This window comes from Didymosphaeria variabile, assembly GCF_027946475.1.
Source record: "Didymosphaeria variabile strain IMI 356815 chromosome Unknown scaffold_2, whole genome shotgun sequence".
Classification (NCBI taxonomy): domain Eukaryota; kingdom Fungi; phylum Ascomycota; class Dothideomycetes; order Pleosporales; family Didymosphaeriaceae; genus Didymosphaeria; species Didymosphaeria variabile.
Window position 1 is genome coordinate 1,910,195 of NW_026611621.1, and position 24,342 is coordinate 1,934,536.

General features: G+C 51.9%; 8 protein-coding genes across 8 annotated transcripts; 5 read left to right on the forward strand and 3 right to left on the reverse strand.

The window, feature by feature from the left end:
- Positions 1 to 487: 487 nt before the first annotated feature.
- RIM20 (pH-response regulator protein palA/rim20) lies at positions 488 to 3,101 on the reverse strand (the record flags this gene model as incomplete). The annotated part of the gene is made up of 4 exons (XM_056211153.1): positions 488 to 779; positions 828 to 1,230; positions 1,278 to 3,040; positions 3,094 to 3,101. 4 exons carry the CDS (start codon positions 3,099 to 3,101, stop codon positions 488 to 490), a joined length of 2,466 nt encoding a protein of 821 aa, XP_056074626.1.
- A 649-nt stretch (positions 3,102 to 3,750) lies between these two features.
- On the forward strand, positions 3,751 to 4,039 carry ATX1 (Cytosolic copper metallochaperone; the record flags this gene model as incomplete). The annotated part of the gene is made up of 2 exons (XM_056211154.1): positions 3,751 to 3,838; positions 3,888 to 4,039. 2 exons carry the CDS (start codon positions 3,751 to 3,753, stop codon positions 4,037 to 4,039), a joined length of 240 nt encoding a protein of 79 aa, XP_056074627.1.
- Positions 4,040 to 5,273: 1,234 nt separating this feature from the next.
- On the forward strand, positions 5,274 to 6,448 carry N0V89_002345 (uncharacterized protein; the record flags this gene model as incomplete). The annotated part of the gene is made up of 2 exons (XM_056211155.1): positions 5,274 to 5,621; positions 6,029 to 6,448. 2 exons carry the CDS (start codon positions 5,274 to 5,276, stop codon positions 6,446 to 6,448), a joined length of 768 nt encoding a protein of 255 aa, XP_056074628.1.
- A 1,042-nt stretch (positions 6,449 to 7,490) lies between these two features.
- Positions 7,491 to 8,118, forward strand: UPS2 (Phospholipid metabolism protein; the record flags this gene model as incomplete). The annotated part of the gene is made up of 2 exons (XM_056211156.1): positions 7,491 to 7,643; positions 7,699 to 8,118. 2 exons carry the CDS (start codon positions 7,491 to 7,493, stop codon positions 8,116 to 8,118), a joined length of 573 nt encoding a protein of 190 aa, XP_056074629.1.
- A 1,867-nt stretch (positions 8,119 to 9,985) lies between these two features.
- N0V89_002347 (uncharacterized protein) lies at positions 9,986 to 10,583 on the forward strand (the record flags this gene model as incomplete). Its single annotated transcript, XM_056211157.1, has 2 exons — positions 9,986 to 9,988; positions 10,332 to 10,583. 2 exons carry the CDS (start codon positions 9,986 to 9,988, stop codon positions 10,581 to 10,583), a joined length of 255 nt encoding a protein of 84 aa, XP_056074630.1.
- Positions 10,584 to 12,329: 1,746 nt separating this feature from the next.
- Positions 12,330 to 14,429, reverse strand: N0V89_002348 (uncharacterized protein; the record flags this gene model as incomplete). The annotated part of the gene is made up of 5 exons (XM_056211158.1): positions 12,330 to 13,570; positions 13,633 to 13,759; positions 13,839 to 14,100; positions 14,158 to 14,191; positions 14,246 to 14,429. 5 exons carry the CDS (start codon positions 14,427 to 14,429, stop codon positions 12,330 to 12,332), a joined length of 1,848 nt encoding a protein of 615 aa, XP_056074631.1.
- Positions 14,430 to 21,061: 6,632 nt separating this feature from the next.
- NAT2 (DUF1279 super) lies at positions 21,062 to 21,863 on the reverse strand (the record flags this gene model as incomplete). The annotated part of the gene is made up of 2 exons (XM_056211159.1): positions 21,062 to 21,207; positions 21,263 to 21,863. The coding sequence occupies 2 exons, from the start codon at positions 21,861 to 21,863 to the stop codon at positions 21,062 to 21,064; spliced, it is 747 nt and encodes a 248-aa protein (XP_056074632.1).
- Positions 21,864 to 24,042: 2,179 nt separating this feature from the next.
- N0V89_002350 (uncharacterized protein) lies at positions 24,043 to 24,321 on the forward strand (the record flags this gene model as incomplete). Its single annotated transcript, XM_056211160.1, is given in 2 exon segments — positions 24,043 to 24,046; positions 24,062 to 24,321. 2 exon segments carry the CDS (start codon positions 24,043 to 24,045, stop codon positions 24,319 to 24,321), a joined length of 264 nt encoding a protein of 87 aa, XP_056074633.1.
- Positions 24,322 to 24,342: the final 21 nt, after the last annotated feature.

The window sequence follows — 24,342 nt, forward strand, 5'->3', positions numbered from 1 at the left end:
TCGCATGTGTCGCAAACACTTGCACCCGCATCACACGCTCATGCCATGCCTAACCGCCCGGTAACTTCGATCATATTCAATAATATTGAAGTCCATCCAATTGCTCCCATTATGTCAGGCTCTTGGGATCCCCGTAAGCGACCGCATCATGCCCGCGATAACAAATCACGGCCCACCACCGTGCATCGTTCCGCTTCGGGGGGCTGTGCAAGGCGCAACTCCCCACGAGGCAGATTTCCCACTTCCACATCATGTCCAACCCACTCCACATGCGACACCCACCAGCATCGGGATTTTCTTTCCAACGGCTTTATTACATCATCAGCCGCTGCTTTATTAATAGATTATTTGTGCGCTGTTATGCCCGGCCGGTGTTGATGTAGCTTTGAGTTCCAGCAGAAATCATCGCTACACTGCGGCTACAGCATCTATCGTGCGTGAGGCTGTCTTGCGTCCACACGAGACACCCGCTCGTGCTACCGGAGATTTACCCAAACTTCAGACCTTTGGTAGGATCCCATCGTCCATCCTGCGCAGGTCCATTTGCAGGGCGCGCGCCGCCAGACGCCGTCGGCACTGCAGCAAATCGAATGGGCATTTCTGGTGTCCACATGCCGGGTCCTACGCTGGCCCGTGTAGGTGTGGGGGCTGTCAATGGCTCGTCGGCTCGAGCTGCTGCACCGTATTGTGGATTCTGGGCATCCTCCTGGCGTTGTTGCTGTAATGAGCTCGCGTTGGCTTGCTGGAGACTAAGCGCGCTCATTGAATTTGCGATGTCACTAATTTTCGTTAGCATGTGTTCGAAAAGTGGTGAAGCAGGAGCGTACCCCTCGACCTGCGAAGCTTCTTGCTTTCGTTGGTAGACGAAGCTTCGACAATCGTCCCGGAACCTGGAGACAATCTTGGAGAGATCATTATAGAACTTGCGTCCAGTGTCCAAGTTCGCAATGATCTCCTTGTACTTGTAGTATGCGTTTTCCAGGCTTTGAAGAGCCTGTTCACGCTGCTTGGTGGACTGGTCACCTCTCCGAGCATTTACAAAAGCCGCATTAGCGTTTTGTAGTCGTTGTATCGCGTCTTGTTGCTCCCTCGCTTCCTCCTTGACCATTTCCAGATCAACGTCGTACATTTGCAGCCGCTTATCGAACAGCGCCTCGAATTGTGCAGCTTCGATGTTCTGCATAGGGTACTCCCGCTCTAAGCGAGCGGCTTCGCGCAGTAGCTCGGGATCTGTAAGGCCGTAAGCATGCATCATCGATAAAACGCGGGCTACGTACTGATTTCGTCTTGTTTCGCCTTCGTCCGCAGCGCTTCGACCTTCCGTCTCCTCCTGCTTTCGAGACGGCTGACTTCGTTGAAGCTTCCCCGGAGCTTGCCAGCTTCCCTCTCGACATCGCCAGTGATAGCTGGTCGCCGTCCACTAGGTACATAGTTCTCGATGTCATAGTCGGAGCCATTGAGGAGGGCAATAAGCTTTTCGTTTTCGGTCAATTTGGTCCCCACAATCGAATCGCTACCTTCGGCGGCCTTGAAGTAGCCGTTTATCTCATCAATCTGTGCGTACAACTTCGGGGCCGCTTGCCGTGCTGGTGGCCGTGACCATCGGTCGGTTCCGTATTTGAGTCGAGCTGCGTCGTCCTCTGCAGCTTCTGAATGTAGCATATCGTACCCTTCACGGAAGATAGCCGCGTCATTCTCCTTAAGCTTCTTGGTATCTTTCATCGAGCGGTGCAGTCGGTTCAGCCCATCTTGTTGTCGAATTTCCTCCGCGTGAGCCATGAGACCAGGAGGTATTCCAAGGGGCTTTTCCAGCGCTTGAAGTGAGCCAGGCAGGTTCAAGCTCCTTAAGATGTCGTGTAATTCGGCCGTCAGCTTTTCCAGCTCTTCGACGATATTGCTATTGACCAGTCGATCTCGTCGATCGGCGTATATGCTGGCCGCCAAATGAACAGAGTAAGGCACAAGCTTCGAGAAGAGTGCGGGACCAAGTTCGCCGTGATCTCCTAGCAGCGAGTTCGAATCAGCCACCTCTTTCGGCACTCGTGCAACCACCATATTGGCTCGATCAAGGATCTTCAGCTCTGCTTTGGGGGGAACCGGTAACAGGTATATCATGTCATTATCCTTCTCTGCACGCTTCAGGTCTTCTGTCACCCTATTTTTCAGTCCGTTCAGATCTCCCTGCACAATCTTGTTGATGTAGCGCTGCTCTTTGAGGGCCTCATTGACGCATGCCAAACTATCCTGTAGCCTTGCTACCTCTTCTCCGTATTTCCGCTTCTCCAAGCAATCGCATGCAGCGCGGAATTGGGCAGCAGCAGCGAAGTGGTGATGCTTTGCCGACATGTGGTGTATCCACTCGCTGCTAATCGCATCCGACTGTATGCCTGCCTCGCTAGCTTCGTTGTAGAGGTCCGACACTCGGGCTGCGAGCTTCGCGATTGTTGCGTCCTTGAGACCATCCTTGACAGCCTTCTGCCAAAAGCACTCCTGTCCCTGCGCCAGCACAAGCTTCTCCAAGCACTCCAACGTCATTGTATCCATGTCTTCAGGTGGTGTGGTGCGCAGCTCCGGAAGAACGATATCGCGTAGATGGACGAGGGTGCCCGCAGCCAAACAGAAGTTGTTGGCCGCGGCCTTCAATCCGTCCGGAGTGCTTCGGTTCGATGACATGGCGAGCTGCGAGTACATGGCCGCGATGTTGAAGACAATGTTCGCTAGCTCGAATCGGATGTTGTTCCTAGAAATAGGACGATTTGTGTTGTATCCCAAGGCGGGATACCATGGAAATTCGACGCCGATGTCGATTGGAAACTTTCCACTTATCCACACGAGCTGGGCTGCGTACGTCTGAAGCTTTGGAATATTACTAGGATGGGGTTCCTGCGCGTGTACGGCCACAGAGCGCATCTTCTCGATAGCTTCTAGGTCCTTCGTGAACATGTCGGGGTGCTGGTCATATTTGGACGAAATGTACTGCTTGATGGCTTCGGAAAGGTTCACAGAGTGCGAGCGCCGAAATGGCAGGAACAGTATATTGCTACGCATGAGGGTTAGATTCGGACAGCCGAGCCGAGTGGTCTGAGGACTTACGAAGCCATCACTGGCTATATACAGAGGTGCGCTGCGATTGTTTACTGCGGTGGTAGAGGAGCTGTGCAAGAGTGTGACGTCGGCAGGGCCCTGAAAGTGGCGCCGGGCCTGGGCACGCGGGGCACAGCTGCAGGCAAGCACGCACACGCGATCATCTTCGTCTTTTCTCTGAACAGTGGACTACGGTCATGGTCTTGTGCAGTCGTGGTTTGACAGAGGTCGCACGCCATACGCCATGCTTTGCAGGATGCCTCTACAGGCATAATCCACCTGTAACCTGCACAACGAGCCGCACCTGTGGCGCATCCGCATTCGCACTCACTAAGCAATGAGCACGTTTCGCGCCACCCTTTGGGTGCTCATGGCGGCTGTTGACACCTTTCCGTTTGGAAGCGAGGGGCCGCTACGGTGGTGAATCGCCGCAGGTGTCAACTCTCCGGGCAGAGAGTGAATTGTCAGCAGCGGAGCCCCAGTATATTGTAATCTAGCCGATTGCAACACGGTCACGAAACTCCCTTATTCAAGCCGGACACCAACATATAAAGCGGCCCGCTGCCCAAAGTTAGCCTCAATATCGACATAGCTACATATCCTACCCCGCCAGCCCACTTCGCTCATACCATACCTGCACCGAAACACACAACATACATCCACGCCATGTCTGAACACAACTACAAGTTCGAGGTCGCCATGAGCTGCGGCGGCTGCTCCGGCGCCGTGGAGCGCGTGCTGAAGAAGCTCGATGGTGCGCACACAGCCCGTGGTCGTGACTGCATAGGCTAACACTGTTCCAGGTGTCAAGTCCTACAACGTGTCTTTAGAGAGCCAGACCGCCGAGATCGTTACCGAAGACTCGCTCAGCTACGACGCCGTTCTCGAGAAGATCAAGAAGACTGGAAAGACCGTCAAGTCGGGCACCGCCGACGGCGAGACGAGGGATGTCTAGTCCCGCACTGCATGTCTTGGGTTGTTGGGTTGCATCTTCGGTATACCAGGTTTTCTTCAGCGAGCGATGGGTTATCTGCATATGGTAGGCTTCTGCGAGCCTCACATTGCGTTGCAGTGTTGGATAGGCCTTGGAGTTATAGATCTGAATGAAATACTTCGAACCGTCCCATAAGCTTGCAACTGGTCCGTGAAGCAGGAAGAGAGACCTTCGTGGAGGACCCTGCGTTTTAAGAACAAGGGAGATGGCCAAATCATTAGGTAAACCGTACAAGCCAAGCCGTTTTCGCAGCCATTTCTCCGTGAAGCATGAAGCATGAAGTCACCCAGCGTGCCTGCCCTTCGGCGTCTCGGTGTCCTGTCGAGCGCGCCTTCTGGAAGGAGACTTGCTTCGGTCGCGTGCGGCGGGAGAAGTCGGAGCTCCGTCCAGGACAGTACCTTGACTCACCCTCGCACAGCTTTATCTCCTTGGGCTTGCTGCCCCGAAAGCTGCCGTCACAGAGGCGGATGACCAGCAGAATTCGTGCCTGGAATACCGGGCCTCCCCCATCGACTTCCTCAGAGGGACAAGTAGCCGTAAGCGTCCCGACTTTGTCCTCGCGAGCCTTCACACAGCCTCCATCTAATCAGATTGGAGGCATTCCGCTGACCCAAACTCTGGTTCAGCCCTCAGGGATCCTGCCACTTGTTCCGTGTCCCGGTGGAGCTTATTCCAACCAGACGTCAGCGAATTCTGCTGCCTGCGAGCCTCTCAAGCCGCCAGCCTTCCTACCACCATAGTGACGCACTAGTATACGCAACGCAATCTTATGCAAAAGGACACCTTGAACAGTCGCGTCGCCCATAGCACTTGTACGCGCAGTTTGTGGCGCTCCCGGGCCGTTCACGATGCTTGGTAGGTGTCGCTTCGGTCATCCCGCTAGCGACTGCAGCGGTCAAACCCACTCCTGCCCTGGGGCTGAACTACCCGCTGGATCTGCACGGGCAGCCACTCGTATATTTTTGAGCAGGCAGAAAGGCGTGTGACTATGTTGGCGTAATGTGTCAGGATCCAGAGTCACTTCCGGTTCCTAGACGTGGGGAGGTACTAATCCGCTCCATTGTCGTGGTATAAGAACCACCGTCAGGCTGCAAAGTAAGGTTATCACACCACTGTCAGTCCTCCGTCACCACACTTCTGCATCATCGTCTGTGTTTCCGACAACTCTCTTTTAGTATTCGCTATATATGTCCTCATGCCTTCCCCATCATCAAGAGGATATACATCATTTCCATCTTCTGCAGACCTCTTCTACTTCTGCACAACGTCCTCCACATCTGAAGAGGATCTGAACATCCACTATGCACCACCATCGAAGTCCTCCTTGAAGATCGGCGTGTTGATCTTCGGTAATGAGCAAATCCAAATGATGGATCTTGCCGTGGTCGACCTCTTGGCCAAGATTGGAAGGAATGGACTCACTCGACTAAATGCACCGGCCGCAGCTCAAGACCAAGCCGTGGACGAGCTCGATATTCGATATGTGAACGAGAGCGGAGAGGGATCTTTTGCTATCACCTCCGGCGCTCGAATGCCAGTGACGGTGAGCTAGACTGTATCAGCTAGTGATCACGAGCCACAATGGGTGACGAAACAAGCCGGACACCTCGCACATGAGTTCTGCTGCATGTTACTTTCGGATCCACCATACGCCCACCTAAAGAAACTATGCAGCATCCAGGTGCGAACCTTAATGCAGCAGCCTTCCTGGAGTTGAACCTGGAGTAACAGATGTAGAACTGTATGGGCGAGGTTGATCCAGGTTGCTTATCCATTGCGAGCACCCACGAGCCATTACTCCTGGCCAATGAGCCTTCCTTGGTCGCGCCGGATTCCCATGGTTTTGCTTCCTCGGCTTGCTGAGAGAATCTGGCAAGGAGAAAGGTTACCCTTCCCCTCACTACGTTGCTATCTCTGAGTCAAAAGGTTCGCAGACTAACGACCGCATAGAATTCCTTCGACGATGCGCCTCAGTTCGACATCCTGGTCATACCTGGTTCATTTTCAGCAAGCGAACTGCCAGTCTCCGCTACCGCCTTCCTCACCACCCAGTCGGCCAGTCCGGGCATGACGGCAGTGTTCTGCGTCTCTTCAGGAATTCTCAGGTTGGCTCAATCAGGCGTCCTCTACCAGAAACGCGCAACAGGCCCACCAAGTCTACTCCGGACGCTTCGACAGAGATATCCTGACACGATATGGCAGAACATGCCATGGACGCGACACGACCACCTCTGGAGCAGCACTTCGGCGATCTCGGCTCTGGACATGGTAGCAGCATGGATGCGAGAGTACTTCTGGGACCGCAGGGATGCTGTGCAATTTGGCCTGACGGCGGCGGGCATTGCTCCGCTTGATGAAGACGACGAATAATGAGACTTGGGTATCAGGCATTTCAGGCGTTTTTGTACCTCTCCTCTTTATACCCCCCTCTGGTGCGGCGAGGCACGTACAGCGCCGGTGAATGAGTCGCACACGGCGTTGTGAGCTCAACGATATGTAAGATTAGGATCTGGATCGTAGCGTCCGGATGGACAGCTCTTCGGACCATGTACTTGTACGTTATTGTATAATAAACGGCAAATATTTTACATTGCCCGATACTTCGTCTGTTTTGAATCATCTCCCGGTAGCCTGTCCGCAATTGTTGAGAGCGTCCGGACGCCGTGAATTCCTTAGATCGGCCTTCAAGACAGAATACGACGAGTCGATCTTCGCTATGACGCATATGAGAAGATTGAAATCCGGGGATGGACATTCACGAAACCCACAAATGCTCGCACGAATCCACAGTTCCCCACGCCCGAAGTTTCTCGTCGCATCGGTCCAACGAAAGGCGAGCAGTTCCGGCAATGCGACGTCATCGGAAGATCTCGGGCGAAGCACACGAGTGGGATGTGCTCAGAGGCTGACTATGCAGGCCGTCATTGGCTGATTTTACTGGCTTGTGAAGATCCAGGGCCGCCGCTTTCCATCCAGGGCCTAACAACAACCGAAGTCTCTTATCACACTGCTCGCGTGCACTTTTGCATCCTTATTCTCTGTGCATATCGTCACTGAAACTTTGCAACAACGCAGATAAAAACAAGAGCGTTGCAGCCTTTGTTTGACGTTCTAGAATCATTGCGGAACCCACGCCGAGCCCCCGACACCGCACGGATCCACCACTCCGGCTTTCGCGTGGCCCTTGCTCCTTGCCGAGACGAGCGTTTTTCCATCTTTTGCCTGCGAACACCCTCCTTCACGACTACAACGCCATCACCGGCCTCCATCCACATCCAACGACTGCATCACCGGATCCTATCGCGCCAAGTCGCTTCTCAACATCTCCGATCGCGGCTCTCATCTCGCACACGACCGCCACCGCGAGTACACTCCTTATCACCGCTCCGCGCTCCGCGCGCCAACCCACACAATGAAGATCTTCCAGCAAAACACCGAGTTCGACTACTCATGGGAAGAGGTCAGCACGAGCAACTGGCGGAAATACGGGCCTTGGAACGAGAGCTGCAAGCACGTTATCGCGGTGGACACTTTGTCCCGGACTGTGGATCCATCCACTGGCATCGTAAGCCTTCACCCGTCACTTCCTCCCATGTTCACATCACTAACGCAATGCCCAGCTCCGAACAGAACGTCTAATAACCTGCAAGCAATCCGCCCCAAAATGGGTCCTCTCCCTTCTCGGCGGCCAAGACACCTCCCTCGTGTACGAAACCTCTTACGTCGACCCCTCGCAGCGGTCCGTGACCCTCTGCTCGATGAACATGACATGGTCGGACCTGCTCAACGTGCGGGAAACATGTATCTACTCCCCGTCTTCGAGTGACCCTGGCAAGAAGACGAAGTTCCAGCAACGAGCAGAGGTCACGGCACTGTGCGGCGGCTGGGCAAAGATCAAGAACAAGCTGGAGGAAGTCACGGTGGAGCGGTTCCAGCAGAATGCGGCGAAGGGACGCGAGGGCTTTGAGATGGTGCTTGAGATGTCGCGACGAGCCTTCCAAGAACAGAAGTCGCCTATACTGCGGGAGGCAAGAATATAAGGGGGTATTTAGCTCCTGCTGCGTTTCTTGCTTTACGTTGCGTCTCAGCGAGCGAGTCTCTCCTCCCTGTCAGATCTCTCGTCATTCCTCTCAAAAGTCCATCAATTAGCGCGTCTCTCCATCTACAAAAGCATTTCGGGCATGGCGTTATAGAAGTAATACCCGCTCTCGGCCTGGGAATAGAGTAGACCCCCGGCCTCGCAGACACGATAGATACGCTCGATTGGCGAGTAATTTATGAAGTTATGTTATCATTCGCGTCTAGATCTTGGCATTTGGCGCTGTGCAAGTCCTTGATATTCACGCATTAGAACGTAACCCACGCATGCATTGCGCGGTCGTTGTTTGTTTGCACTGGTGAGAAGTTTGTGTGACTCACCGTCATTGCTCGCCCACGAGTATTGTGTATTCGCCCTACACGTTAACCCTGGCAGGTGGGGTAAGGATGGCTGGGATGTCGACGTAGGGCGAGTAGACCGGTCTCCTGTCCGGGGTATGCAAGTCCCTAGCAACCAGTTTACTTGGCAAGTGTTGGTCATGGTGATCACCACCTCGACAGGGCGAGGCATGGGATGGCTCGTGGTATATAAAGCCTTGGATCCCGCGCTGGGTCTTGCTCTGCACGATACACGTGAACACTACCGGTCTAGAAGAGAAGCAAAGACATGGACAACTTTGCAATCTTGGTGTGAAACCATCACTGATCCACTTCTACGTGCTGCACGGATGACCTAAGATCATTGCAATGACGACTCCATGTGCATGTCCGGTGGTCACATCAGACACTCCGTGGATTGACCCCATATACTTGTCTTATAGTTATTAGCAGAAATGTACCATGGATAGTTTTAATGTAGGTATCTAGTGTTAGAAATGAAAAGCGAATGTTCCATGTGCTTCCAGTGGTAGTCTACTTTCTATTCATGCTCCTTTAAGCGCTGCAGGGTGTGGCTGTGGGGTTAATGGTGTTGGCGCGCACCACTGAGACAATCGGAAACCATGTGAAGGCGCATACATAAGCCACGTTTCCTACCGTGAATTATTCCTTCACGTTGGCGGCGACCACGGTCTAATTAGAATTTCCCAGCAGATCTTAGGTGAACTTCGTTGGTTGTCTCAAAAGAGCTTTGAACACTCATATGTGAGCTTGAATGATCGTCTAGAAGACTAACTACCAGCCTACTTGTGCTGCTTCGTTGGGTCTCCAAAAGCACTATACGTGGGTAGGCCATGGATACCTGTATGTTGTTCAGAATTTCACTGATACAATGTCCATGCACAAGATAGGTTGAGCTCTGAAGGGTCGAGGTTGGGACTTCATGTTGTATATTAGTCTGTCCAACAGCGGCCAATGTCTGACTAGTTGAATATCAAATCTGGAACCGATAGCGTCTTGAGACTTTTATACTACAAGTGGTTTTACACACATCTATACTCAGATGACTTCGCTGGTGTCCAAATATGCATTCTCCCCTCTACTACAACGTCAGTCAGTGATTGACTCCAGTTCAAACCGAGTCTCGATTGCTCCGTAGAAAGAAAAAGCGAGAATTACGAGGGGGGCCATCAATCGTTTTCGATTTGGTCTCATTCGGATTGTCTGAGCTCCCATTAGGAACTATTAGTGATAAAAGGGTGGCTCGAAAGGTATCAGAAGTACCTCTGTGACCTTTTCCGGTGTATTTGTTGCTTAGTAGATCGTCGACGAAATAAGAATTTGCGGCTTTTTGTCGTTAGGAAGTCCATCATCTACTGTAAGCTTCGCCAGTTTGGTGGTTCCCGCTGGACCGGCATAAGCGACTGGCCTATAGCTGGGCAATGCTCCAGGGTCGTTGCCACGAATTCTGCGAGGATGCTAACCGGAAACATGGTAAGACCCGAATGCAGGTCCTTCACGATACGTTCGTTCACTGATAGGCAATACCGGCAGGTCCCATTGTGTGAGTGGCAACCAACACCCTGGTCACGCCCTCACATGAAGTCTGGATTCATGTGAACAGCGAACCTGAATACAAGCGCTCCGAATGGTAGTACAATGCACGCCGTCTCGAGTATCGGAGGGACATGTCTTTAGCTAGACAGATAATGCGAAATATGAGCAAAGACGGAAGCAGGTGGCACCAGGAATAAGCTACTATAGCTCGATCATAGGATAACACAGGTACTTACTGTGGGCTCTAGTATTCCGGAAGAGAAAATCTGCATATCGAAAGCTCCGTCGACCAGAGCACTTGAGGGTTGAAGAATTCGTTGACCTCATCCGTACCAAGTATCTCTCTTCGGAAGCTGGAGCCATTCTTGTAGACCTCGTCGAAAAGATCCAGTACTTGACTTTGGATGTCACCAGCGGCCTCGCTTTCGGGAAGACATTTGGCATGCTACAGAAAAACTCGGATGTTGATGACTACCGTATCTCAGACCTAGGGAGGGGGGTCTGGCCGCTGGGAATACTGCCCTTGCATTAGGCGTTAGCTGGCTCGCCCATGCCCCTTTCATTGGCGAGTTTGTTGCACCGTCGCCCACCGACGATAACGGGTTTGGCAAGGTGATCGCGGCATGCTTCCGCTATGTTAACAAGCGCGCGGCTAATTCGACTGATCAACGATCCGATATCACTACAAACTAACTTACAAATTATGATAGTATGAACGTTTGGTACTATGATAGTAGAGAATCTTGATAATGCCGTAGTATGGTTTTTCTATACAAAATACTAGTACAGGAAAAAGTTATCTAGCCACTTTACAAATCTATACTATAATAGATAGCTCACTAAGGAGTCCTATTAGCTAACAGAGAGGTCTCCGTGATTAGCTAGGTATATTGAAGCTTCGGAAAAAAGTCTTGCATCAAAGCTAACATCCATCAACGCTCCTTTATCGTCAACTCCGTGACCTATCCCTAACACCCACAGCCAATTCACCCACATAGGCACAGCTACTAAAACAATACCTACGCGTATGAACTTTGCTTTTTCCTAATCCGCTTGATTTTGAGGTCCTTCAGTAGGTGGTGTAGTCGCTCATAGAGCTGCTGCAGCACTAAGTTACTTCACTGAGTAAGTCATGTGCAAGAACATCAACATATCCTTCACCATGACCTGTTATGTAATAAAGACTTTTACCGTTATGTGATAGCTCCTACAATATGCTAGGATAGTATAGATCTCTCTTCTAGCCATCATAGTGTTATCGGTATATTCACTAGAATAGTATAGAATCTCTCTCTATACTATGTTTCTATACTAACGCAGCAAATCGAGCTACTTTCTATACAGTCATAGACATCCTTTAGTCTATAGGGATGCTAGCCTCCTTCACCCGACATGGCTTGTCAGCCGACGAATTGTGGTCAGCAGCCCTGGAGCAGCTTATTGCGGGCACTGATTCAACGTCGAGTGGTATTCCTGGAGCCCTCTTATACATCATGACAAACTCGCGTGTATATTAGGAAGCTGCAGCAGGAAGTTGATGAGATCGTTCGCGATGGCAAAGCCCCGGCTTCTGGCAAAGGCATCATCACGCTTCTAGAAGCGAAACAGCTCCCATATCTCCAGGCGGCTATCCGAGAGGCTTTGCGAGTCTGGCCACCAGCTGTCAATATCTTCTCGCGTGACACACCTCTAGGTGACAAGTATTGTTGCTGTCAAGGGTGAAGGTATATTCTTGCCGGGTGGTGTGTCCATTGGGTATTGCGCGTATTCATAACGACGCAAAGATGTTCAGACCCGAGCGATGGTTGAACTCGGTCCCTGACAAGCTGGTCGCCATGATCCGTACGAACGAACTCGTTTCCGGGCACGGGGAGATTCCAGTGCTTAAGCAGGCCAGTGGCCCAGCTTGAGCTGGAGAAAAATGTATTCGAGGTACTTTGATGATGTTTCCTCGATGTAGTTGTCATTCATGGACCATATGCTGACTGCGTCCACACAGCTGATGCGTAACTTTGACATCGTCCTCATCAACCCGACCAAACCCTAAGATGCTCGAGATTGACTTAGATTCGTTACTATTTCTGAAATGTGCGTACAAATAACAGAGCGAGAAATATGATTCCTGCAGATCTATAAGTAGGATTGCCATGGTTCGCAATTAGAGAAAATTGTTACGAACTCCAAGTTGCACAACGCCCGAAGCTGTAGTTGGCTTTGGCATGACATGAACAAGTCTTCACGTATGCTCGAATGCTATCCTCCTCTTCTCAACATGACCCTATATTCCACGGATAATATCCGCTGCCCTCTCGGCAATGGAGTACACCGTCGTCATCGTGTGACTCGCCGGCAACTGCGGGAATACGCTCTGATCCACGATCCTCAATCCCTTTACCCCATAAACCTTTAACTCCCCATCCACTACACCACCCTCCTCTCTCGGCCCCATCTTACAAGAACCAGCTGGATGATACAGAGTAGATGCCCCGCTGCGGATGTACTCGTCTAAGTCGGCGTCACTAGTGACATTTGCTCCGGGCGCGGCCTCGAAGGGGTGTAGCGCAGCAAGCGATGGAGCAGTGATAAAGCGACGCGCGAAAAGGATACCTTCTCGGAGGAGAAGGACGTCCAACGGATTGCGCAAGAAGCCAGAGTCAGCAACAGGTGGATTGAAAATGCTCGATGAAGACGCCTTGACGCTGCCACGCGAGTAGGGGTGCTGGAGTCCAAGCACCATGACGCCGTCTGCCCAGATGATTTCGAGATTTCCGGAGTCATTGGCGAGGAGACGAGAAGTGAGGGAATCGTACTGGGCTTGGTAACCTTTGAGTACTTCTACAGTAGCGTCAGATGGTAGGGATGCTGAGGGTTTTCCAGCGGTGGCTTGGGCGTGAATAGAGGCTGTGGCGTTGGAATAGACGGGGACGGGGAGGAAGAGGAGAAAGTCGGCCGTGGGAGAGGAGTATGGGCCGCGCTTTTGCGTGTCGTATTGTTGGCGGGCTTGGGCGGCGAAGGTGGCGTTTTGAAGGGCGCTTTGGGTCAGGAGTGTGGTGTTGAGCGTGTTTACGACTGTAACTGAGACGTGATCGTGCAGGTTCTGTCCGACAGCTGGGAGATCAACTACGGTTTTCACACCGATGCTCTTCAGATGCGCTGAGTCTCCGATGCCGGATACCTGAAGCAGCTGAGGCGTGTGTAGCGCTCCAGCAGCGAGGATAGCCTCTTGGAAAACGCTGACAGTCTGGCGTGTCGCGTTTGAGGAGCTGGCAAACTCAACGCCAGTAACTCTTACGGTCCCGTTTTCCGTCTTAGTAATGATCCGCGTAACTTGCTGCCCAGTAATGACTTGAAAGTTCTTGCGCGCGGTAGTGCTGTCGTAATAAGCTTCTTCAGCAGAGTCCCGCGTAATATTGACAGGGTCCAAGTTGTGAGGGCAGTAGTAGCCACCAAAGGCGTTCCCGTTGGCTGGGTCACTAGGGATGTAGATTCCAGTTTCCTTCGTTGCGTTGATCAAGTTTTCTATGGACGCTGTAAGTGCTGCTCTTTGATTTCAATCGATAGGCTGCACGGCCAGCACTTACTGGTCGTTGGCCAGAAAAAGGGGGAATATGAGACATCCATATATCCATTGTCGCCGTGGAACGCAAGATCCCATTTGATGTCGTATTCAGCCAAGATCTCTTTCGTCGGCGGCGTAAACTTTTCGTTCTGTGAAGCCGTTAGACACTGATTATGACAGCTTTCTTCCCGATATGTCATCAACAGATGGAAAATTGACCGGACGCACCTTCCTGAAGTATGGCAATATAGTTTCGAAGTTCCACCCAGTATTGCCGAATGTTTCCCAGGCATTGTAATCCGACTTCGACCCTCTATCAAAAACCATCCGGTTCAGCTTCGTCGAGCCGCCAACGATCTTCCCCTGAGGAATCGACACTACACGGCCACCCAAAGCTTCATTTGCAGTGTACGACGTGTTCCAGTCATACTTTGTTCCTACAGCGCCGCCTGCAAGCCCTGGGACGGTGACGAAGTCTTCATTCTGGTCGCTGGCAGATACTGTCAGTCGACTTCCGGACAAAACATGCTGTTATTTCACAACTTACAATTGCCCAGCTTCAATAACAAGCACAGTGACAGCTGCAAGCCAATCGTTAGTCTACCAGCGCATGCAGGTACGCGACTCGAACGTACCGGGATCCTCCGACAATCGGTTCGCAACCGTTAGGCCCGACGCGCCGGCGCCAACCACCACATAATCGTACTCCTTGCTCAGACTCTCCGCTCGCTGCACCAACGTACCCTCGAACAGCGGATGCGCATGAGCACCAATTGTGATGACTGCCCACGCAACGCTTAATCGTGAAAAAGCGACCATATTGGTAAACGAGTGGAAAAAAAGAATGGAGGCCAAGATCCTACGCCAGCAACATGTGGAGAACCAAATCAGTCCCCACGTCCACGATTAATATATCGCGCCCGCATGCCATCATTTCGACCGTGGCGGCTTCGATCGCAGCAACTGTGCAAAGTGCCGGTGATCGTTTCCGGCATATAGATTAAAAAGGGAATTGGTGATGGCACTCGGGCGCAATCCAAGGTTTCCAGGGGCTGAGCCTCCACATCCAAGCCCCTCTCGGTCCTTTTTGCACGTGATCGCCCACACATTCGCGTACCCGAGGCCTTTTGTCAACCTCGATAAAGGTGGTGTTCCTTCCTGTTTAGGTCATTTCTCCATGCGATAGCTAGCGCGTGTTTACAAACGTGCTCACATGTGTCGGAGTCATGAATCCGATGGCCAGTCTCGCTTGCGGATGTAGACACTATGTCTACCAAGGTACTGTCGAAGGCGCGATCTATTCTCTTGACCAGAGCAAGAGAACCGTGTTAGATACTAGACTCTGTATGATAGTTTTATTTGCCTCTCTTCCAGCCCATCGTAGGTATGGTATGCACATGCATATGCGAATTTGCATTACCCACCTGTGCACTCATCTGTACAGCTCATATCTTCCCAACCCAACGTAACCTACAAATTTCGCCTTTTTATGTGCGTTGACATGCGCTGACTTACCAAGATGCACCTATTTCTGGTTGCTGGGAGAATCTTGAATCCCACGATATCAGACCAAGTGAACCTTGAGATCATAATGGCCATGAACAGCAAATGAAACCGGCTATTCCTAAAGGAAAACGTAACTTTAATCTAATCTCGTACCCTCTTCATTCTTAGATTTTTAATTTCGAAACAGCTGCTAGTAGATTGTGTGCCTTCGGTTGTCGTTGCATATTGGATAACTATTGGCCGATGGGCCGTACACACTTTGGCAGACCACGGCCTTGAAAGAAGAGGGATTAGGATGATGTTCTCTCGTCGCAGTCTTGGAATTCGATGGTTTAACGCTTCATGAGATTCCTTGGTGCTTTGTTAGAAAAAGTTCACAAAGTGACACAGGTGTCTATTAATACTCGCAAGATGTCCTCGGCTTTTACATATGGCTCTTTTTTTTGTGCACATTTGAGCAACATGAAGCGGCGGTAGAGGTGAAGCTAACGAGGATAAGCGCTACTTGTTAGCAGCAGGAGACTGTGTAAGGCAATGTATTCGAAATCTTCTTATATAGGATGTCCGTGTCTGCACAACACAGTCTTTGATCACCGTAGCCTAAATACAACAATAACACGAATCATGTGCCTCTTCCGGATACACGAAAAGAAAAGTTTTTATCCGACATGTTTTAAACAAGTGAGTGTTCAGGATCCGAGTCGAAGTTCTAGATAAGGACTCGCGACCGTGGCTTGAACGCATGTCGGATATTATAATGAACGGGCAGAGAAAAATGATGATGGTGGAGAACACTGGTGCCAAAGAAAAGTAGGGATAGTAGAAACCGGATAGAGATTGCGTACAAAGCTCTCAACTCCACTCTAATTTCAAGGCACACAGTACTTAATAACTAAAAAGCGAACCGCGTGGTGTTTTCATGCGCGACAATAAATGCCGAAACCTGCCCTCGAACTCCGTCACGCAGTGCGTTGATGGCTCTCTAGAAACAGCGGGGATGGAGGAGTGTGTGAGCTTCTGGTTTTGATCGCTGTGTAGCCATACTCCGAATCGTTAGTACCACGCAAAGACTGTAGAGAAAACGACAATACCGAGCACCACCTGTGTAAATTGATCCAGATCCAGGGCAGGCTACGAAAACCGGCAGTCCGCGATATGCAATGCCCTTACCTTCACTCTTCATTACATTGCTCACTACCTTCTAATAGCCCTCTAAAAAGTAGTGTTTGCCGTACTATGTGCTCTGACGGGTTTCTGAAAAATATCAATCGAAGTCTCCATATACCCTCCGTGGCTGTCTGGAATTATCATCAAAGACATCAGGTGCGGGCATTAGGTCTTCCTCACTCTTTGAGTTTGCTCGAATCTCAGATAGCAGATCACAGTGGCAGGGACATGTGATAGTATCCAGCACCGCCCTCAAGGGACTGACGCTGAGAATATTAATTAATCTAATAGTTTGGGAGATACCAAGACGCTCTCTTTTGCAGACTTTTTGTTCCTCACACTACCGCTGTGACCGGTGCTCAAACTGCTCAGAAAGTTCGCTATGCGATGGCTGGAAGCTGTTATAGGACATTACGACATCAATGACCACGATGATCCCCAGTGATTTTTTTTAAAAGCATGATCGGTTAAATTCATGTATTTTCCTGGTGTCTGAGCTTCTCGCGAATCGTCTTTCTAGACAGCAGCCACTGAGATTTTGATGCGGATGACGGGTACCATTCTCTAAGGAGTTTGGAAAGAAGCTAGGAGATCACGCAGCGGAGTGTAAATGATTTCCGTCCGAGACCGTTTGTTCCTCACACTTCACTCGAAAATCACAGTTCGAAGGATCTCCGAGAGGATCCGCCATGTGGAGACTGTCGAAAAGCTATGGTGGCGATCTGCAATTTCGTTTACCTGTTGTATTTAAAGAAGGTAGCCGGCTAGAATTGATGTGCTCGCGGTCTGGAAGTGCTTCCCGACGTAGATGGCAGACAACATTTGGGCAGGGTGATAACGGTAGATAACATCACAAGGAAGTGACGAGAGGAGGTGAGTACGAGAAGGTAAACGTGTATAAAAGGCTCTGTGTTCTCTTTCTTGCTCTGCATATTACAACATGGACATCTGGAAGCATTGATTAAAAAAAGTCAGAAGCAAACCATCATGGGCCGCTATTTAGAAGCCAAGAGCCCCAGGTCAATCCCTGGCCGGGGATTCTCCTCACACAGTACTCTTCAATTGGTCTAATGTCTGGCAGAATGGATACCTTGATGCGTCGACGTTTTACTGGGCGGCTTGTGTTTTGCGACCAAGAGGAACGTTAGAGGGAAAAAAATAAACACGTCGGACGTTTGCAACAATTGCCTGTGTGACAGGCAAAGACATGAACGTGGGGTTGGGAGCATCCACAGAATGTGCACTCTTATGCAGTGCATAGGACATTCGCAACGTCCGAGGAATCTCGAGAATGTGCGATCTGACCTTAAGATCTAGACCTGATGAAAAGGTGGAGCAGCATTCCGGAGATAGGAAGGTAGAGACGGCCGGGAATAAAGACTGGCAGTTCAGACGCTCTGGAAAAGTGGGATTGCGGAAAAGTGAAGGATGCGGCGACGCCGAAACCAAACATGTAATTTGTGGATCGAATGCTTGGCTGTTCGTCTGATATAATGAGGCCTGCGATATTGGAACTTAATTCACGAGCATAACTAGTGGAAGTTTGAAAGTTGTTGAGCAACTGGTAAGCATTGTCCACGCGGAAAACGCTCTGCAAGGTATTTGGAAATTCTAGGCCAGGAAGGTGAGCGACATAGACACGTGTTGCTCAGAATTTCTGCCAATAAAACTCCAGTGCATTACTGACGCGGCTGAGGGTCGATTTTGAAGCGGTGGGCATGGCTACCAGTTGTGTCAAGGTACACTAACAACAGTGCAGGACTGAAGGCCAGCGATTCGTCACCTCGGAAACAGAAAGACTGTTCTTCGTCTCGAGGAGTATAGACAACGTAGTGGAAGCCCGGTGTTTACTCGAATATAGGGTCACATGACACAGACCCAACCTTGGAAGGTTGGCAAACAAACCTCAAGGTGCTACAGTCGAACCTCATTCAGCACCATGTGTACAGTATCTACGTGGTTCCATGAGCATTGTTGTAGCAGCTGCAAAGCCCGCAGAAGGCGGGGTTCACCGAAGTAGTTCCTGCAGACGCATCCCCTGCATCACTAGCCGTTTACGGAGGCATTCGCCTAAAGCATGTCTACAAAGGTACCAAACAACCGGTAAATCATGGGTGCAAAGCGAATGCGATCTGTTTCCAATTACAAGAGGGGAACACAATTTGACTTCAAGGCGGGGATACAAGTAGCTCCGATGGTACAACAAAAGTAGTAAGAAAAAGGATGGTCGGCTTAGTCGTGCGCTGACACTCTGCTGGGAAGCGCAAGTCAGGCCAGGATAGGTTCGAGCGTGGTTAGACAGCGGCGTCGCGGCTCTAAGGCGAGCGGGTTGAATCCGTAGGTGCCTAAGCGGACGGGGTCTAAACTGCGAGCTGATGGGGGAGTAGTCGCTTCTGAGCGGATCGTTTCTGAAGCTACTCCTGAGCAGCTATGTTGACAATGCTCCTGAGCAGCTATGTTCGCAGTCGATTTGCTGCTCCATACAACAGAGCCCAACGCGGGCAGAGGTTTGGCAGCACTGCTGACGCTAGGGTATCTACTTTCGAATCGGAAGTGCGTTAGACCCCGCCGAAGCACTGCTCCGAAACTCGCCCTCTAAACCCTGCGAACGTTCAGATAGGGCAATCATATATCGCGGAATCGCATTCCAAGAGCGGACACGGCGTAACTGAAAACCAAAGCAAGGTTTCGCTGGCGTGGAATTCGTATAGTGTACGTTTCTTCGAAGGGAAGCCGAATCATGAGTGCCTTGGCGCCCGATCGGATCGGACCAACGCTAGAAGTGCCGTGAAGTCACTGACGTAGCTTCGCAGTGACCATGAATCGCGTTTGAGCACATTCTGGTAACCTACTTCGTACTGTGTCGTATGCCTGAGCAACGCTCGGTGTGTGCCGAATACTTTACACGCTGGAAGGTAAGCCTCGCCGGATGGTTAGCCTCACTGGATGGTACGCCTCGAAACTACTGTGGTTGTAGCGGTAAATAATCAATCAGAGTGGGTCCTTGAGACCAGGGATGACGTAAAATTAGAAGGTAGTAATTAAATATCCCTTTAGATGTAGATCGGTAAGGTCTAGCTATAAGAAATAGAATTTACTTTAGTAGAGAGTTCTAGCAGCCTGAGCTAGGGAGCTTCAGAAACCCGACGAAAATGGACCCACTGCAACACAGTATACTCTGATATGCTTTTCGAGGACAAACCACCATGTCAATGTCGTATGACACCCGCATTAACGGCAAACCCGTCTCACTTCTCCTTTGTCCAAGCCCATCGTCTCCCCATAATCATCTCATAAGCAACTTCATCTCGAGGTCAGACTTCCGGTGCGGAGATTAACAGCAACCAGCCCATGCACACGCGGTTCGAGCGGACAAGATCCCGCCCAAGAACGTCTGGTAACCCCACTACATGTTGCGAGACAGAAGACAAGCTCAGCGTGTTGTTCAGCTTTTCTTGTCAGTGCGGCCGATGTCTTACAATAGGGCTGCGCTAGGGATGGCTAGCTCAGACCATGCAAAAGGAACGCAGATCACCTGCAGCGCCGGTACAAACTTTATTTTGACAGCTTTGAGACGGAGTGTCGAAGGGTCCCCTGGGGAGGCTCCGCGCAGGTCTTGAAAAAGATAAGGGCGACGTGCCCTGAGCCTAAATTACAAATCTCGTCCTTGTCAAGAATGTACTCAGATCGTAGGTTGGGCTATGAGTTCAATTGGGTGGTCTGATGGATGCGCGCTTCCATCTTTGAAAGAGCGTCGAACAGACGATGCGTTTGAAAAGCGATCTACGGGCATCGGGCGGCACGGCTGGTCATTCGTCCATTGTGTCTCCACCATTGCTGCACTACCTCATAGCCGAGGCCCTTCTGCCTGGAAGCCAATCTGATGCAACCCTTCTGGTCCCGGAAGGCCTTGCAAAGCTTACACGTTGAGCGGGTTTTGGCGACGTGTTGTAGTCTCAGTTGCTTTTCCTGGATAAGACGGTTATGCGCATCTGTTCAATGTGGCATCCTGCGTTGGTTAGTTCGAGGCAAAAGCATGGCCGAATGTTAGACTCGCCACGTGGTCTGGCGTCGAGCGGTCGTCGATGATGAGTACCTGGAGGGATCGACTAAGTAGCCTTCGAAAGATATTCGAAGAGGTACACTTCGATGCGAAGACCTTGCTTGTCCTTGGCTTTGGAGTTGCGCGTGGAACGAACGCGACTACGTGTGACACGATGCATAGCTGTAGTGTCGGGTTTCTGGCACCCACTGTTCGGTATGGTGCTGTCCGCTCATGTAGAGTTTGCATCTAGACATCTGAGAAACCTGACATAGTCCAAAAGCCACGCGTCGCACTAGTATAAAAGGTCAACGATACGATAAGCGAGAACCAGAGATCTGGTTCCTTCGCATGGTGATCCTCAAGCGCAATGGCAAACTTGCGGTTGTCTCCGTAATCGTGTCACATCAAGCAAGCAATATTTCCGTAGAAAATGAAAAGCATTATTGGGTAATGCGTGCAGAGAACGAACAAACATGAATGTCGATTGGTAAGAGAAATATCCTGAACGAAGGCTAACCACTCAGTATATTGAAGATGGTCTCGCCTGGAAGGGTAAACGCTATGCTGAATGGGACTATCGTGAGGTCCATGTACACATATCTTACATATTCTTACACTGCCCATGTGGGAGCCACTGTGCGATCCTTGAGCACCGTTACCAATGCCATGAACGATGCTCGAGTAGACTATACGTGACCGACGGTATGGTGGCGATCGGAGGGGGACTTGAAGCTTAAGTTGGCTTTGGTTTGCCAACGTTCCAGCCCCATTTTCTGAGTGTCTTTGCGACTTTGGGAAGAACGGCTGCGGTCAATGGGATTCGGAAAAAGATGAGAGATTTGTGGACAGCATAGGCTAGAGCAAACTGGGTCCAGAGCGCTGCGGACTTGTTAGTGTATTCAGCAGGACTTATCTCAACCGAAAGGTCTCATACATGCTTCAGCACCTCCATTCGCCCCCACGACCTGGGCTCCGTCGTGTCCGAGTGCTTCTTCCCTCTCGGCAGCTTCCCGAATCTCTTCCGCAATGGGACCTTCAAGGTCCCGAGAGCCCTGGAATAGGTTGGGAAACGGTATCCGTACCAGGGACTTAACCCCCTCTACGACCACATGTTCGTAATGGCCCACTCGTTCGGTACCCAGCATCCGCACGGCCAAGTAGCAGAAGGGCAAGTCCACAGCTGATAGGCCGAGATAGACGCCCACTGCCAACCATCCATACTGTTTGGAGAGCCTCTTCAGACGTTGTGAGAGCGACGGTGCGGGCTCGGGGCTGCCAAGATGTGGCGTTGGATCGGGAGTGTGTGGCGGTTTATCGCTCTTGAAGCGCAAGCCCCTGAAGCGTGGGTTCACCTGTACACGCACATTGCGGAGGAGACTGACGGGATTGCGTTTAGATACTGCGTGCGGGGCTCGCAGGTGGAGGTGGGAGAAGGCGCGAGTGAATGTCTGGGGGCGGCTGGCGGCGGCTGGCCGTGAGAAAGCCCCCCGAAACAGGAGCTGCTCCGTCCAGAAGCGGACGGCAGGCGCATTCATCGAAATCGGCGGAGACTGCAGTGTGTAAATTCGGGGATGGCGCCTTGGGAACTGCTTGTATTCTGCTGCGCGCGACTTGTCTTGTGAGGGTAACGCGACCGTGACGACGCTGTCGTCTTTTTCGAGCAGGGGTCCATCGGACTTGGCGCTCGGAGCGCCGACGCTCCGATGCAAGGTCAAGCAGCTCTCCCCGCTCAGGAACGCGTTGCAGTCCAGTCCATGACCACGGCGCGGCGTTGTATCGGCTCTTCCTCGTCCCTTTCTGCAGGCGCGTGCATGCTTCTACCGCAGTTCCAGAAACCCGTCCCACCACGTTGCTGCCCCGGATCATGGGCGTTTCGTTGCGGTCACGACACGGCATCGGGATGTCTGTTGTTGCTCGCCAGAGCGGTCGAGTACCAGGCGGAGCGTCCCTGCAAATGCGACGCCCGGCTAGCTGCCTTTCTTCAGACGTCGCCGGTCGCCGGTCGCCGTAGAGGGCGAGGGGCAACGTAGCTTTTCCGCCTCATTTGCAAATGGGAGGCGCTTCGCCGTTTGACGAGACCGAGGGTCGCGGAAATGAAGTGAGGAGTGCGCTCGACAAACACACCACCAGCGCACCGTCGCTGAGCATTGGGAAGCGACACGGCAGTCTGTGGGCCTGCACGGGCACGCGTGAAGAGCACGATACCCCTGCGACCATCAACGACTTGGGCTGGAGCTAAGAGATCCGCACAAGCCGCCCCATCTATTTCAAGTCGGCCGGCCAGGAGACGGATTCGTGTCTTCATCTCGACTGCAGAAGGTGACTTGTCTCGCAGCACGGCCGGTCACGCGAGTCGTCCTCGTCTGATGCTTTCGCTTTGAAATTGCCGAAGCACTGCCAGAAGCCGCCGTGGATCTCGCCGTTACAGAATGCTAGCCCATGATGGTCCCGCCACGATAGGCGCTGGCGGCAGCGTCGCAAAGGCCGCATAAATGCCGTATTCTTGCTCGCGTGGGCAGTTCACCCACCGCAAACGCTAAACTGCGGGGCATGCTGCATGAACCCGACGTCTGATTCCACACGGTGCGGCCATGAGGACTTCGTCGTGCGACTGCGTCGTAGCTCGTGGGACCACCGAGTGCTTGACGTAGCACTTGGCCGCGCCCAATCTTTGACCGTCGCTCGCCATTTCAATCAGCCGTCAACGGTCGATCTGCGACCCTCGGGACAAGGGTGGGGCCATGATTAATGGCACCGCACACGGGCACGACGCAGCGCCCGGGATGAGCAACGTTTGACGCCGACGGGCCTGCAGCAGTGCAGCCGTTCGCAAACGCTCCAGCAGTCTAATTCGACCGCGGCATGGTGGCACTCGGTCGGTAGCACTTGGTCAGTGTCTTGCGACGACACATCCCCGCCGCCGTGTCGTCTTCGTCTCCACTGCCGATCCTGGCATCAACCTCGCGCATCATCGCCAGTCCAGGAGGTCTGCACGCTCCCTCCTGAGTCCTGACAAGACCATGGGCTGTCGAATTCGCCGCGTCCGCTACCCAACGCTCCCCGAAGTATTCCCTGCGCGGGTCGGCGACACGGCCGCGAAGGTTCATTAAAGTTTTGGCCCTGTTTCGGCACCAGTCGCAACCCAAAGCCTACGAATCGACAATCTGACGAGTGCAAAGAACCTTGTTCTTAAAATTCAAAATTCCATCTTAAATACCCTAAAGCGACCCGCCCTAGCCCCCTATTGGCCTGCGCGCTCATCGTCTGCACTGGGCTGCTTCAGCGTTCCGGCACGGTGGAAAGGCGTGTCCTCGCCAGGAACAGCGTCGTGCACCCCCACCGAGCTCCGCTGACTCTTGTCCATCCCTGCGACTGCTCAGGCATTATCGCTTCCTTGCAGGACCGGGGCTGCTGGCACATGCGTTCATTGCGCGGGTAGGCTTGCAGCTGCAGCGTTGACAGCTCCCGAAACGGAGCACATCCGTCGCCAGTGGGTTACAGCTTCAAACTAAGCTCGTTGACCTGACTTGGGCTCTGTCCTCCACGTGCGTCTTGTCTGGTACGTATATTTATATTTCGACCCTATCTCCTGTGGTTGCCCGCCCTTCCCACATTGTGCCTAAGTTCTTTCCCACTATCTAATCGCGCCTTCCTTTCTTGTACACACCCCGCTCGCACCTACTTTATTCCAGCAATCGACTATCGTTGTCCACCATGGGTGCAGAATATATAGCGGGCATGGGGAGTCTGACCCTGGGACAGGCTGTTCTCCTCGCACAAAACTCTCCTGGCGGTGTCGACCAACGTCTCGCCCAGCATCTCGAGAGGAAGCTGGCCGAGGTTCACGCTAAGTTAAAAGCGCATCCCAATTCATACGTCCTCCCACAAGACGAATTCGCCCTCATCAACTACTATCGTTCACGGTTCGGCGATTCAGAAATCATCAAGAGCGCAACAAAACGGTTTTGGGACAACCATCGTGGCCGAAGCTGATCGCATCGCCTACTTCTTTCT